Genomic DNA, 13033 nt, shown 5'->3' on the forward strand with positions numbered 1-13033 from the left:
TATTTAGTATCCTTGTCTTATAGTATGTGTGTTCATCAAGGACAGACCAGGCACTTTGGGAGGTCAAGGTGCGCTGATTACCTGAAGCCAGGAGTTCGAGACCAGCCTGGCTAACATGGTGAAACCCCGTCTCTACTAAAAATACAAAAAATTAGCTGGGTGTGGTGGCGGATGCCTGTAATCCCAGCTACTTAGGAGGCTGAGGCATGAGAATCACTTGAACCTGGGAGACAGAGTTCGCAGTGAGCCGAGATGGCACCACTGCACCCCAGCCTGGGTGACACAACAAGATTCCATCTCAAAAAAAAAAAAAAAAGGGACAGACCAGTGATACTGATTTCACTATAAACCTTTAATAATACAGGAAGGTTAAAGTAGGGTATATACTGGGGAAACCAGATTACTAAATCATGGGCTCTCCAGCCCAGGATAAATTGTTGTCTCCACTATGTTTTAGTAAGCCTATTCCAAATTTTCTTTTTAAAAATGTTTTATTTTTTAGAGACAGAGTCTCTTTCTGTTGCCCAGGCTGGAGTGCAATGGTGCAGTCATAGCTCGCTGCAGCCTTGAACCCCTGGGCTCAAGTGATCTTCCCATCTCAGACTCCTGAATAGCTGGGACTACAGGTGCACACCACCACTCCTGGCTAATTAAACAAATTTTTTTTTGTAAAGTAGGGGTTTTGCCATGATGCCCAGGTTGGCCTCAAACTTCTGGCCTCAAGCAATCTTCCCACCTCAGCCTCCCAAAGCACTGGGATGGCAGGCATGAGCCACCATACCCAGCCCCCAATTTTCTTTTCTAGCAGCTTCTACACCACGTTTTGTGAATTACTTCCTAATCTACAAACACAAGCTCAACAAGGAGTCAAGGGCCAGTGCTTTCTGGATCTCCAGTGGTTAAGAGCAGATGCTAAATAAATATTTGTTAAGAGAATGAATACAGCAGCTTCACAATATGCCCCACAGATCCATATTCTTGTAGGTTCAGGGACTGCTGTGTAGACACAGCTCCCATCCTAAGCAAACAGTCTCCATATTAAGAATTCACTCTGCTCACCTGTGCCAGGTTCCCAGCTCCCTCCGGTCATTTGCATTGGGAAGGAAAGGAGGGAGAAAGCCGCATCCCTAAGCTTTCCTTGGAGGGCACCGTTCTTTTTGTTTATCTTAGCTGCACACAGAAAGAGATATGCTCAAGCACTTCTCTGGTCACTAAATATAAGGTACTGTTGTATGTTTGCCGTTGTTTCCGACAACACAGCATGGGTTGTCTGAGAGGTGCTAATGAACACCGAATGCCGCGTTCCCAGAAGCAGTTATTACAAGCCAGGCACGGAGGCTGCAGCCACTGACTTTCTCCTCTCTCACCGTCCAGCAGATAATACGTGGAAATCCCAAACCTATTTCCAAATAAATTGCTTTCCCAGAGCTGTGTCTTGTGGTTGTTTCTTCTGCAACTGGAAAATTGCTTTTCTATTTTGTTTATTTTTAAATTGTAGATAAGCTTGTGGCCAGGAATGCTGAATGACTGAACCCTTTTCAGAGGCCCCAGCCGATGCCAGTCACAGTTGAAACAAACGCGAGGACCTGAGGACAGCACAGACCCGAGCTCGCTCCCGTGCACCAGCATTCCTGGCAGTGGTTCTAAAGATGCATCTTCAATGAGTCAGGACTTTTTCTTTCTTTCTTTCTTTCTTTCTTCCTTCCTTCCTTCCTTCCTTCCTTCCTTCCTTCCTTCCTTCCTTCCTTCCTTCCTTTCTTTTTTTTTGTTGAGACGGAGTCTCGCTCTGTCGCCAGGCTGGAGTTCAGTGGCATGATCTTGGCTCACTGCAATCTCCCGCTTCCCGGGTTCAAGCAATTCTCCTGCCTCAGCCTCCCAACTAGTTGGGATTACAGGTGCCTGCCACCACACCCAGCTAATTCTTTTTTTTTATTTTTTTATTTTTACTAGAGATGGGGTTTCACCATGTTGGCCAGGATGGTCTTGATCTCTTGACCTTGTGATCTGCCTACCTCGGCCTCCCAAAGTGTTAGGATTACAGGTGTGAGCCACCGTGCCCGGCCAGGCCATTTTAACCTTAATAGTTTGGGTAAATCAGACTCCCCAGACAGCACCAATCAGGCAATTCAATTAATTAGGATACAGTCTGCTGAAAGAAAAGATCCTTAATTGTTTACTGTCTAGGTTCTTAAACTAACATCCTGGCCGCAGGGTGTCTGTGAGTGCTGTAAAATGTAAGCAAAAATTTATTTTGTATGTAAACTTTTATGAAGGAAAGGGAATATAACTTCAAATTTCAAAGGGGGTGTGATGAAATCAGAGGTTAAAAGCTACTCGTTTTCTTTTCTTTCTTTTTTTTTTCTTTAAGAGATGGGGTCTTGCTCTGTTGCCCAGGCAGGAGAGCAGTGGTGCAATCATAGCTTGCTGCAGCCTTGAATACTTGGGCTCAAGCAAGTCTCCCGCCTTAGCCTCCCAACGTGTTGGGATTACAGGTGTGAGTCTCAAGCCCAGCCCATATTATTAATTGGTATGTGAAAATAAATTCTAATTATACCTGTCTTTTAAATTTGGAGTAATGGCTAACCAAGTTTCTTCTCTTTCTTCCTCAAATTTCTAAACACTTTTTAAAGGCTTTTTTTTTCTTAAGAAAAAAACCCCAAAAAAATCAACCACAAAAGATACTTATTTACAGCATTCAACAAGCAATTCTTAAAATTTATGACAGGAGATTCAAATTAAAATTTAAATAGATTATGACAATCATTACTTCAACTTGGGTGTGTTTGACTGTTTCTGCTGAATAGCCTAAAAGTTGGTTAGTTATAGGCTATAGCTTCTGATAACGGGATCTTCCATTCCCACCCCACCCCCTGGCTCACAAGCTACTTCTTGATTTTAATTAGTTTTGTTGTTGAGACGAGGTCTCACTCTGTCACCAGGGCTGGAGTGCAGTGGTGCAATAATAGCTCACTGCAGTCTTGAACTCCTGGGCTCAAGTGATCCTCCTGCCTCAGCCTCCTGAGTAGTTGGGACTACAAGTGTGCACCACCATGCCTGGCTAATTTTTAATTTTTTTTTTTTTTTTGAGACAGATTCTCACTCTGTCACCCAGGCTGGAGTACGTGGCGTGATCTTGGCTCACTGCAACCTCCACCTCCTGGGTTCAAGCAACGCTCGTGTGTCAGCCTCCTAAGTAGCTGGAATTACAAGCATGTACCACCACACCCACTTAATTTCTGTATTTTTAGTGGAGACAGGGTTTTGCCATGTTGCCAGGGTGATCTCGAACTCCTGACCTCAAGTTTTCTGCCCACCTCAGCCTCCCAAAGTGTTGGGATTACAGGTGTGAGCCACAGTTTTTTTTTTGTTTGTTTTGTGGTAGAGATGGGGGTCTTGCTATTGCCCAGGCTGGTCTTGAACTCCTCCTGGCTTCAAGGGATCCTCCCACTTTGGACTCCCAAACTGCTGAAATTATAGGCATGAGCCACTGCACTCAGCTCACATTAAAAAAAAATGAAATTTGAGTCTTAAAACAGCGATAGAAATATTTCAAAAAAAAATGTAAAAATGAGTTTCTCTAAGGGATGGATGCCAGTGTTTGATAAATGAAAATCTCAGTTACCCTATTTGTACACCTGGAAACATTAAACCTGAACTTCCAAGCTGGTTCTCCTACTGTTAGGAATGGAAGCTAGAAGGGAGATGGTCTGTAACTTTATAGGCCCCTGGGATGAGTCGTTGCTAGACCCCAACATTCAACGCTGAAGTAGAATCAGCTTTTCTTCTTTGCTCTGGAGGGAGAGAGCACAGGAAATACTGCAACATGCCCGCTGTCTAGCACAGGGGTTTTCAAATTCGCCTGCACGCTAGAATCAACTGAGAAGCTGAGGTCACACCCAAGCTGATTCAACTGGAATTTCTGGGGGTAGGTCCCAGGCATTGGTATTTTATAAAGTGTCCCAGGTAATTCCAAAGTGTAACTAAGGTTGAGATCCCTAACTCTAGCAAAATATAAATACTTTTTTTTATTTTTTGAGATGGAGTCTCGCTCTGTTGCCCAGGCTGGAGTGCAGTGGCATGACCTCGGCTCACTGCAATCTCTGCCTCCTGGGTTCAGGTGATTCTCCTGCCACAGCCTCCCAAGTAGCTGGGATTACAGGCGTGTGACACCATACCCGGATGATTTTTTGTATTTTTAGTAGAGGTGGGGTTTCACCGTGTTAGCCAGGATGGTCTCGATCTCCTGACATCATGATCTGCCCACCTCGGCCTCCCAAAGTGCTGGGATTACAGGTGTGAGCCACCGCGCCCGGCCAATAATTATTTTAACATTGGATTTATAACTGGCTCTTGGTTAGTTTCAGGATGTATTAAAGGCTGCCAAAATGTCTTTGTTTGCATGTATCACCACGATTCAGATAATTTATATAGATGACCACCTGTATCTCTTTTTCTGAGGACAGAGTTAGTAAAAATAAAAGGAGGCCAGATGCAAACGAATCCTGTACAGAAGAGAGCACTCCTAAAAAATTGGGGAAATCTGAATCAAGTCTGTAGTTTAGTTAGTAATATAATGCCAATGTTCATTTCTTAGTTTTGATGAAAGTCACGTCGTTTGCAAGATGTTGACATTTGTTGAAGTTGGGTGAAGGGTATAAAGGAACTCTAATATGTTTGCAATTCTTCTTTAAGTCTATTTCAAAACTAAAGTTAAAAGATTAAAAAAAAAGAAAGCAGACTTAGCATTAATGCTGCAAAACTGTTGATTGCTAACAATATTAAACATTCTTGGGCAGAAGTTCTTACACTGTGACTTAGATGCTTTATTAATGAATACAACTTATGGAGTGAGAGAAGCTTAGAGAAATTTCCAATTTCCTGTCTACATTCTGCTTTATATATATTTTCTCCAGTTTCATCTAGATCCCACAAAATGTCAACAGCAGTTAATTCTGAAAGAGTCTCTGACAATATATGACCTAGAGTCACACATTCTATTATTTAGAAATTCTTTTTTTTTTTTTTTTTTTTTGGAGACAGTGTTTTACTCTGTTGCTCAGGGTGGAGTGCAGTGGCACCCTCTCGGCTCACTGCAACCTCTGCCTCCCGGGTTCAAGTGATTCTTCTGCCTCAGCCTCCCAAACAGCTAGGATTATGGGCACATGCCACCATGCCTGACTGATTTTTGTATTTTTAGTAGAGACGGGGTTTCACCATGTTGGCCAGGCTGGTCTCGAACTCCTGACCTCAAGTGATCTGTCCACCTCAGCCTCCCAAAGTGCTGGGATTACAGGTGTGAGCCACCATGCTCAGCCTACTATTAGAAATTCTACTCTCAGGAACAATCATGCTGCTGGTAAGAGTATCTTGCACTTGTACGGCACTTCACAGTTTATAAGTGCTTTCCACGTGATAGCCTTGTTTTATTTGCATTAGGAAATAGACAAATACATGTGATACACCACAGGCTGTCATAAAGAATGGAACTATGATTGCATTTTACTGTAAAACACACAGTGTAGCACCTGTATAAAGCACAGACACACACATGCTCACAATACACATGCAGAATTAGAAAACACGGTTATAAAACAATTTTGCTGTAGTGTCCCATGATACAGAGCAAGGCCAGGGGATGTAGTACTGTAAGGCTAGTGCTTACTACCTAGGAATCACCAAGCCAGAGCAGGTGAACACCCAAGGGCACTATTTTGCAGGGGCAGCTTTTGTTCTTCTTTCCTACCAGGAAAAGGAGAAAAGTTCAGATGAACAAAGAAGCACTCCCAATGTCTGTTGGCCCTGGCATTGTACCGCCAGGACTGACAGCCCTTGAGTCATGGCCTCACCACTGCCCAACCTTGCAGGAGCCAGCTCTTCACCTCCTCTGGGCTCCTGACACCTGCCCTTTCCCCTGGTGCACCAGGCACATCTGCTAGTTCTTTTTCAGAAATCTTTTGCCAGCTCCAGTGGTTTTCTAGTGACCTCCAGCTGGCTGGCCGCCACTCCTTCTGTGGCTGGAGAGACCCTCCCACCTAGACTCCGGGGCAGGTGATGGAAATGGCTGCACTTTCTCTGGATCATGCCAGAAGGATGGCTCACTCCTCTTCATCACTGCCCCCCACAGAGCCTCCACGAAGCCAGCTCCACTACTAGAGGGGGCAAGACACTTTTATCCAGCCTGGCTTCTACGCACGCACACACGCACGCACACACGCATGCACGCACATGCTTTCCTGGTCAGCACAGAGAGCCAGGAGAACTCAGACATGGAGTGTACCAGCTTAGCTGGATGGGGAAGCTGAACTTGGGTGTGTGCACCCCCTGCTGTGACATGTGGTTTTGGTGCTCTCAACCCCCCTGGGAGAAGAGTGACTTTCTACCTAGGTCCGATTCCTGCCAGTCAGTGCTGTTAGGGCAGTGATCTGAAATGTTCTGCAGACTCACATCATCTTCCCCTTCAGCCCAGGATCACACGTTCGTTTTTCAATTCTTGTTTATTCAAAAGGGAAGCCTAATCAGGCCTCCTCTAGAGTTCACGGGATCTTTTAGTAAACTTACGTGGGAAATGTGAACAATGGGGCTATGATTAATTGAAACTTAGGGTTTCCTTCTGATTAGTGAAAATAGTCTCAACAGCAATTTAAGTGGTTTACAGTGATTCTCAGGAGAAAGGGGAGAGAATAATCTACATTTGTAAAAGTAATTGTTGTACATGTGCATTTGTTTAAAAACTTTTTAAAAATTTGCAGTGCTGGGTCCTTCCCCGCATAGCCCTGAACCTTTCCCAGCTGGGCTTACTTGGCCCTGCCTGCAATTCCTCCTGCCCACCGACGGCCACTCCCACCTGCATTCCAGTTCCCTGCAGGCTCCAGGATGAGGGGCCCACCTTGCTCCTCCCAGCTTTCTTGAGGAAGATGTGGCTTTGCTCCTGCTGCCTGCTCTCTGAACACACCACAGCCTGAAATGTCCCTGATTTACAGGGTGACCAGATGGTCCAGTTTGCCCAAGACAGTCCCAACGACACCCCCTTTTGTTCAGTGTCTCAATTTGGATAATAAGTCATAGGACCACCCCTTCCACTTGCATCTCACCAAGGCCAAGTGTAGCCATGTGCAGGGACATCTGGTTGCCTCTCTCACTGGCCCATGTTGATGCCCACCTGTTCTTGCTTCAGTGGCACCACCTGATTCCCAGGGCCTCGGCTCCCCTGTACTGTCTTGCCTGGCCACTAACCTAACACTGATCTATTAGTAGTTTAGGAAATTATCTCTGTAATTCTGAAGATCTGGAAGACAGAGAGAGAGAGTCTGTGTGTGTGTTTGTGACTGTACGTGTGTGCACAGAGGAAAGAGAATTATGAACTATTTTCTTAGAATAGCTCATTTTTATCTAGAAATCTATACAGGTATTCAGTATACTCTTTTGATAACAGTACCTTAAAAAGAAAATGGAAATTTTAGTAAAGATTTTCCTTACTTGTATTACACAACACCACTTTATAGAGCCAAACTGAAAAGACCCTTGAAAGCAAATATTCTTCTCATCAGATCAGTGATCTGAATTTTTTATTTTCATAGTCGCTTTATTTCAGTTTAGACACTGAAACTGCACAGGTTATTTTCATTTTGAATTTATCATCAAATTCACTTCCTGTTATTGTTATCCCAACAGTAGAGAGAAATGTTTCATTTCCAGAAGTTTTCATTTAACTTAAATAGAAAACAAACTCACATAGATCCACTTAAAAAAAAATAAACATTTCAGTCTGAACACAAACCTGCTTGATTAGAAGAACTAGTTTACCTAATAATTTTATAATATTAGCATCACCCTAATTATATCCTTTGGCTGTACCAGGCATGACCACAAGGCCTTTGAAATTCAGATGATGAACTTGGACTGACCCCAGACCATGGGACCCAAGTGGTCTGCAGCTGATTTCGCTGCTAACAGCTGGAGTGGAGCAGTGTCAGGTTCTGCACTGACCCCCCCTTCGGGCTGTGAGGGCTCAAGGCAGTACTTACGTTTCATCTGTGAATGCTATTCCAAAGTACTCCTTTTCCTTCAGATTGAAGTGAGAAGCCACAAGGTCAAGAAGCTCCTTGGCCAACAGCTTGGGCTGCAAGAAGAATACAATGGAAGAAGGGTAAGTGATGAGAGACTGCTTTTCCTAAAATATGCAATCTCAGGTTTCCATTATTTTTTCAATGAAATGTCACAAAGCTCAAGTATTTTGAAGCAAATGATTTTTATAAACCCAAACAAATAGACAATGACACTGATGAGCACACAGCCAAGTCAAGGGTCATCAACAGATAGAGACCTTCTGTTTTGTTTCCTAGAAGGGTTTTTTTTTTTTTTTTTAATTGAGATGGAGTCTCGCTCTGTCATCCAGGCTGGAGTGCAGTGGCATGATCTTCGCTCACTGCAACCTCTGCCTCCCGGGTTCAAGCGATTCTCATGCCTCAGCCTCTGGGATTATAGGCATATGCCACCACGCATGGCTTTTTTTTTTTTTTTTGGTTTTAGGAAAGATGGGGTTTCACTATGTTGGCCAGGCTGGTCTCTAACTCCTGGCTTCAAGTGATCCACCTGCCTTAGCCTCCCAAAGTGCTGTGATTACAGACGTGCGCCACCACACCTGGCTAATTTTTGTATTTTTAGTAATCCCAGCTACTTGGGAGGCTGAGGAAGGAGAATCGCTTGAAACTGCAAGGCAGAGGTTGCAGTGAGCCAAGATCACGCCGCTGCACTCCAGCCTGGGTGACAGAGTGAGACTCGGCCTCAAAAAAAAAAAAAAAGGTATCTGCCAGTCTAAAGAAGCACACCAGAGCGTTAGGCATAAAGTCATGGTAGATGTTTGTATTGTTAACATGTTATTCACCTTGGTCTGTTACTACTGAAATGACCACAGAACACCAGGCACTGAAGTGGGGGAGGGAGGAAAGGCTGTCTGATGGGGATACAGGGCCGGAACAGAAGAGTTATTTCTAAACTAGCTTCCAGGTCATGCATTTGAAAATACATTGCCTCTATGAAAATTACTCCATTCCAAGCACACTCACCAGATATTAGGAAAGTTATTTCATTATCTGTTGGTTTTTTTTTTTTTTTGAGATGGAGTCTCGCTCTGTCACCAGGCTGGTGTGCAGTAGTGCGATCTTGGCTCATTGCAACCTCTGCCTCCTGGGTTCAAGTGATTCTCTTGCCTCAGCCTCCCGAGTAGCTGGGACTACAGGTGCGCGCCACTATGCCCAATGAATTTTTGTATTTTTAGTAGAGACAGGGTTTCACCATGTTGGCCAGGATGGTCTCGATCTCTTGACCTCGTGATCTGCCTGCCTCGGCCTCCCAGTGTTGGGATTACAGGCATCAGCCACTGCACCTGGCCGAAAGTTGGTTTCTTATTTCACTTTTTGGGTACTGCCATGGACTGAATTATATCTCCCCAAAATGCATGCATTAAAGCTCTGACATCCAGTGGTATTTGGAAATGGGACCTTTGGGAGACAATTAGGTTTAAATGAGTTTATGAGGGTGGGGCCCCCAAGATGGGATTCGTGTCCTTATAAGAAGAGACACCAGAGAGCCTGCTTCCTCTCTCTGCCATGTGGGGCCAAAATGCAAAGGTGGCCCTCACCAGGAGCTAACCATGCTGGCACCCTGATATTGAAATGACTGTTTAATACAACAGACATTTATTTATTGAATGCCTACTATGTACAGGGCACTGCCCACATGCTGTAGGAGACAGAAAAATAAGCAAGGTGCAGCACAGGCCCATAGGGACCTTAGACTTTTAACAGGGACACGGAGTAAGAGCTAGCGCTAAGTTTAAAAAGCCAAAGAAGATGCTCCACCCTTTTCTGTCTCACTCCTGGGCTCCTGGGTGGCAGCCTCAGGGCCTAGATGACCATCAATTCACTGATGAAAACCACTGAAACTGAAAGAATGGGTTTGAAGCTTCCTCCCCAGCAAACAGGAATGGACAGGAGAACCCAACGTGATAAATCAATACCACCTCATAGTCTATACTTCCATTCATACTGAATTTTGAAAAAGTGAAAAAGCAATCTCTATAACCAACAGGGAATTCAAGGTGATACGTCAGACCCTCCTTCACTCCTGGTGGAACGTCTACTCTGCGAGAATGCAGTGGAGTAAACGTGGCACATCTCAGAAGGTCGCTGATGAATTACGAAGTAGAATGCAAGATGGGCGCTCTTGAAGCTTCCGGTAAATGCTGTGTTTGCCATGGGCTGTGGCCAGCACTAGCTCCACCCCCAGGAAGTATTCGGCTGCCCAGTAACAAAGGCTTTGCTGGATCACTTGTGACTATGAGGTAGTGTGGCTGCTTTTTAAATTGCAAGGTAGTGGCCGGGCGCCATGGCTCACGCCTGTAATCCCAACACTTTGGGAGGCCGAGGTGGGCAGATTGCGTGAGGTCAGGAGTTTGAGACCAGCCTGGCCAACATGGCAAAACCCTGTCTCTACTAAAAATAAAACAATTAGCCAGGCGTGGTGGCGTGTGCCTGTAATTCCAGCTCTCGGGAGGCTGAGGCAGAGCTCTTGAACCTGGGAGGTGGAGGTTGCAGTGAGTAGAGATCACGTCACTGCACTCCAGCCTTGGCAACAGAGCGAGACTGTCTCAAAATAAAAATAAATAAATTGCAATATACATATGCTCCTCGAATTATGATGGGGCTACATCGTGGTAAGCTCATTGGAAGTTGAAAATATTGTAAATCGAAAATACATTTAATACACCGTACCCACCAAACATCACAGCTTAGCCTAGCCTACCTTAAAGGTGCTCTAAACACTGCCACTGGCCTACAGTTGGGCAAAATCATCTAATGTCAAGCCTGTTTTATCATAGAGTGTTGAATGGCTCATGTACTTTATTGAATTCAGTACACTGTAGACTATCAGTTGTTTACTCTTGTGACTGTATGGCTGAGCAGCGCTGCCAGAGCATATTGTACCGCATACTGCTAGCCTGGGAAAAGATCAACATTCAAAATTGGAAGTACAGTTTCTACTAAAAGTGCATTGCTTTTGCACCAGTGTAAAGTAGAAAAGTCATAAGTCAGACCATCATAGGTTAGGGACAGTCTGTGATATAATTTACCTGTCCAAATGATTGCTACCGCTTTCAAAGTAGTCACTGTATTTCTCTGATGCTTGCCATTTCTTTAAACATTTTTGATAATCTTTTGGGTTTGCCCTTGAGGCTTGTGTCAGATTTGTCAACGCGTTTTCACTGGTGATAAATCTTCCTGTGCTCGAGAATGGATTTGATTTTTTTTTCAAATGCCAAAAGTCACTTAAAGTCAAGTCTAGTGAACAGAGATGGAGGAGGAGGAATGGGTGATTATGCCTGGTCAACCCAGTTTCATAAAATGAAGTGTGACTACAAAGTAATTATTGTGGGTTCTTGGGGATTATGATGAGAGGTCTGGTACAAACTTGAAAACAATAAAAATAAGATTTCGTTCTTTTTGAGATTTTAACTTTAAGGCTGGGCACAGCGGCTCTTGCTTATAATCCCAGCACTTTGGGAGGCTGAGGCAGGAGGATCCTTTAAGCCCAGAGGCAATATAGCAAGACCCCATCTCTACAAAAAAAAAATTTAAAAATTAGCCAGGCATGATGGCATGCACTTGGGACTAGTCCTAGCTATTCAGGAAGCTCAGACCGGAGGATTGCTTGAGTCCAGGAAATTGAGGCTGCAGTGAGCTATGATCATGCCACTGCACTCCAGCCTGGGCAATAGAGTGAGACCCTGTTTCAAAAAAAAAAAAAGAAAGGGAAAGAGAGAGAGAAAAAAAAGAAAGAAAGAGAGAGAGAAACAGAGAGCAAGAGAAAGAAAGAGAGAGAGAAAAAAAAGAGAGCTAAACTTTAAAGCCTACATCTCAACAGATTTGATCAGAGATACATAAGTTTGCCCAGAAAGAGAAAGAATGATTCCCAGTGCTGGCATAGTTTATCTAGAACATATATTCATCACTCCATAGAATGATTGGGCCTGAATGGAAGGGGGTGAGTGGAGGCAGTGTGGGAGGGGCAGTTGGGGAAGGGAGATGAACCCAGGAAGCAAACGTGATCTTAGCCAATAGGTGTTGAATATTTGGGTCCCTTACCGGGTGGTAAGGCCTTTTATGTGGCAGAAATGGAGGCCTGGGGTTACTTTAGCTGATCATGTTACATTGAACTCTCCTAATTCCATGCCTCCCAAGGAACACCTACATCCTGGATATGTCCCTCATATATGAACTCATTATCATCCAGAATAGAGATTATCATTCTTTTGCCAAAGAAGATTCTGAGACTGAGAGATACCAGGCAGGCTGTCCTGGGTCTCACAGCCAAGCTGGGATTCAAAACAAGGTTGAGATACACAGCATGGAATATTATTTCGCCCTAAAAAGGAATGAAATCCTGACGTGGATGGAACCTGAAGACATTATGCTAAGTGAAAGAAGCCAGACACAAAAAGACAAATATTGTATGATTGCACTTAGATGAGGTAATTAAACAGGCAAATTCATAGAGACAATAGAATAGAGGTTGTCACGGGCTGAGGTGGTGGCAGATGGGGGGTTATTGCTTAATGGTTACAGCATTTCTGTACTGGATGATGAAAAAGTGTTGGAAATATTAGTGATTGTTACATGACATTGTGTATGCATTTGATGCCACTGAATTGCACATACGAAAATGGTTAAAATGGTGTTTGATGTTACATATATTTTGACACAATTAAAAAAAAAGGAAAAAGGGGGAAAGGAGGTCTGATAGTTTCAAAGCCCACATGTGTAATCCCTCCGCCACTCTACCTCTGTTGACCCTGCTTCCAGGGTGAGAGCCTAAGGATCATGCCTCAAGGGCCCTGGCTGAGTGAGGGCTACATGACTCACTTGAAACCAGTGCACTGACATTATGGATTTATACATCAGTACTTTCAACCTGGTTAATGTGAGTCTTCCCCTGAGAATGAAAAATCAGGTTTCTGAGTCTGCAGAATAAAGAG

General features: G+C 44.1%; 1 protein-coding gene across 12 annotated transcripts in view; it reads right to left on the bottom strand.

Moving 5' to 3' along the window:
• FRMD4A (FERM domain containing 4A) overlaps window positions 1-13033 on the bottom strand; it is a 688283-nt gene that overhangs the window by 157115 nt on the left and 518135 nt on the right. For all 12 annotated transcript variants that reach the window (XM_034930005.4, XM_034930006.4, XM_055092430.2 and 9 more), the window contains one exon: window positions 8025-8119. In XM_034930005.4, coding sequence (XP_034785896.2) covers window positions 8025-8119 — 95 coding nt within the window. The remainder of the gene's footprint in view (window positions 1-8024; window positions 8120-13033) is intronic.

The sequence above is a fragment of the Pan paniscus genome, chromosome 8 (genome assembly GCF_029289425.2).
Source record: "Pan paniscus chromosome 8, NHGRI_mPanPan1-v2.0_pri, whole genome shotgun sequence".
In the NCBI taxonomy this organism is placed as follows: Eukaryota; Metazoa; Chordata; class Mammalia; order Primates; family Hominidae; genus Pan; species Pan paniscus.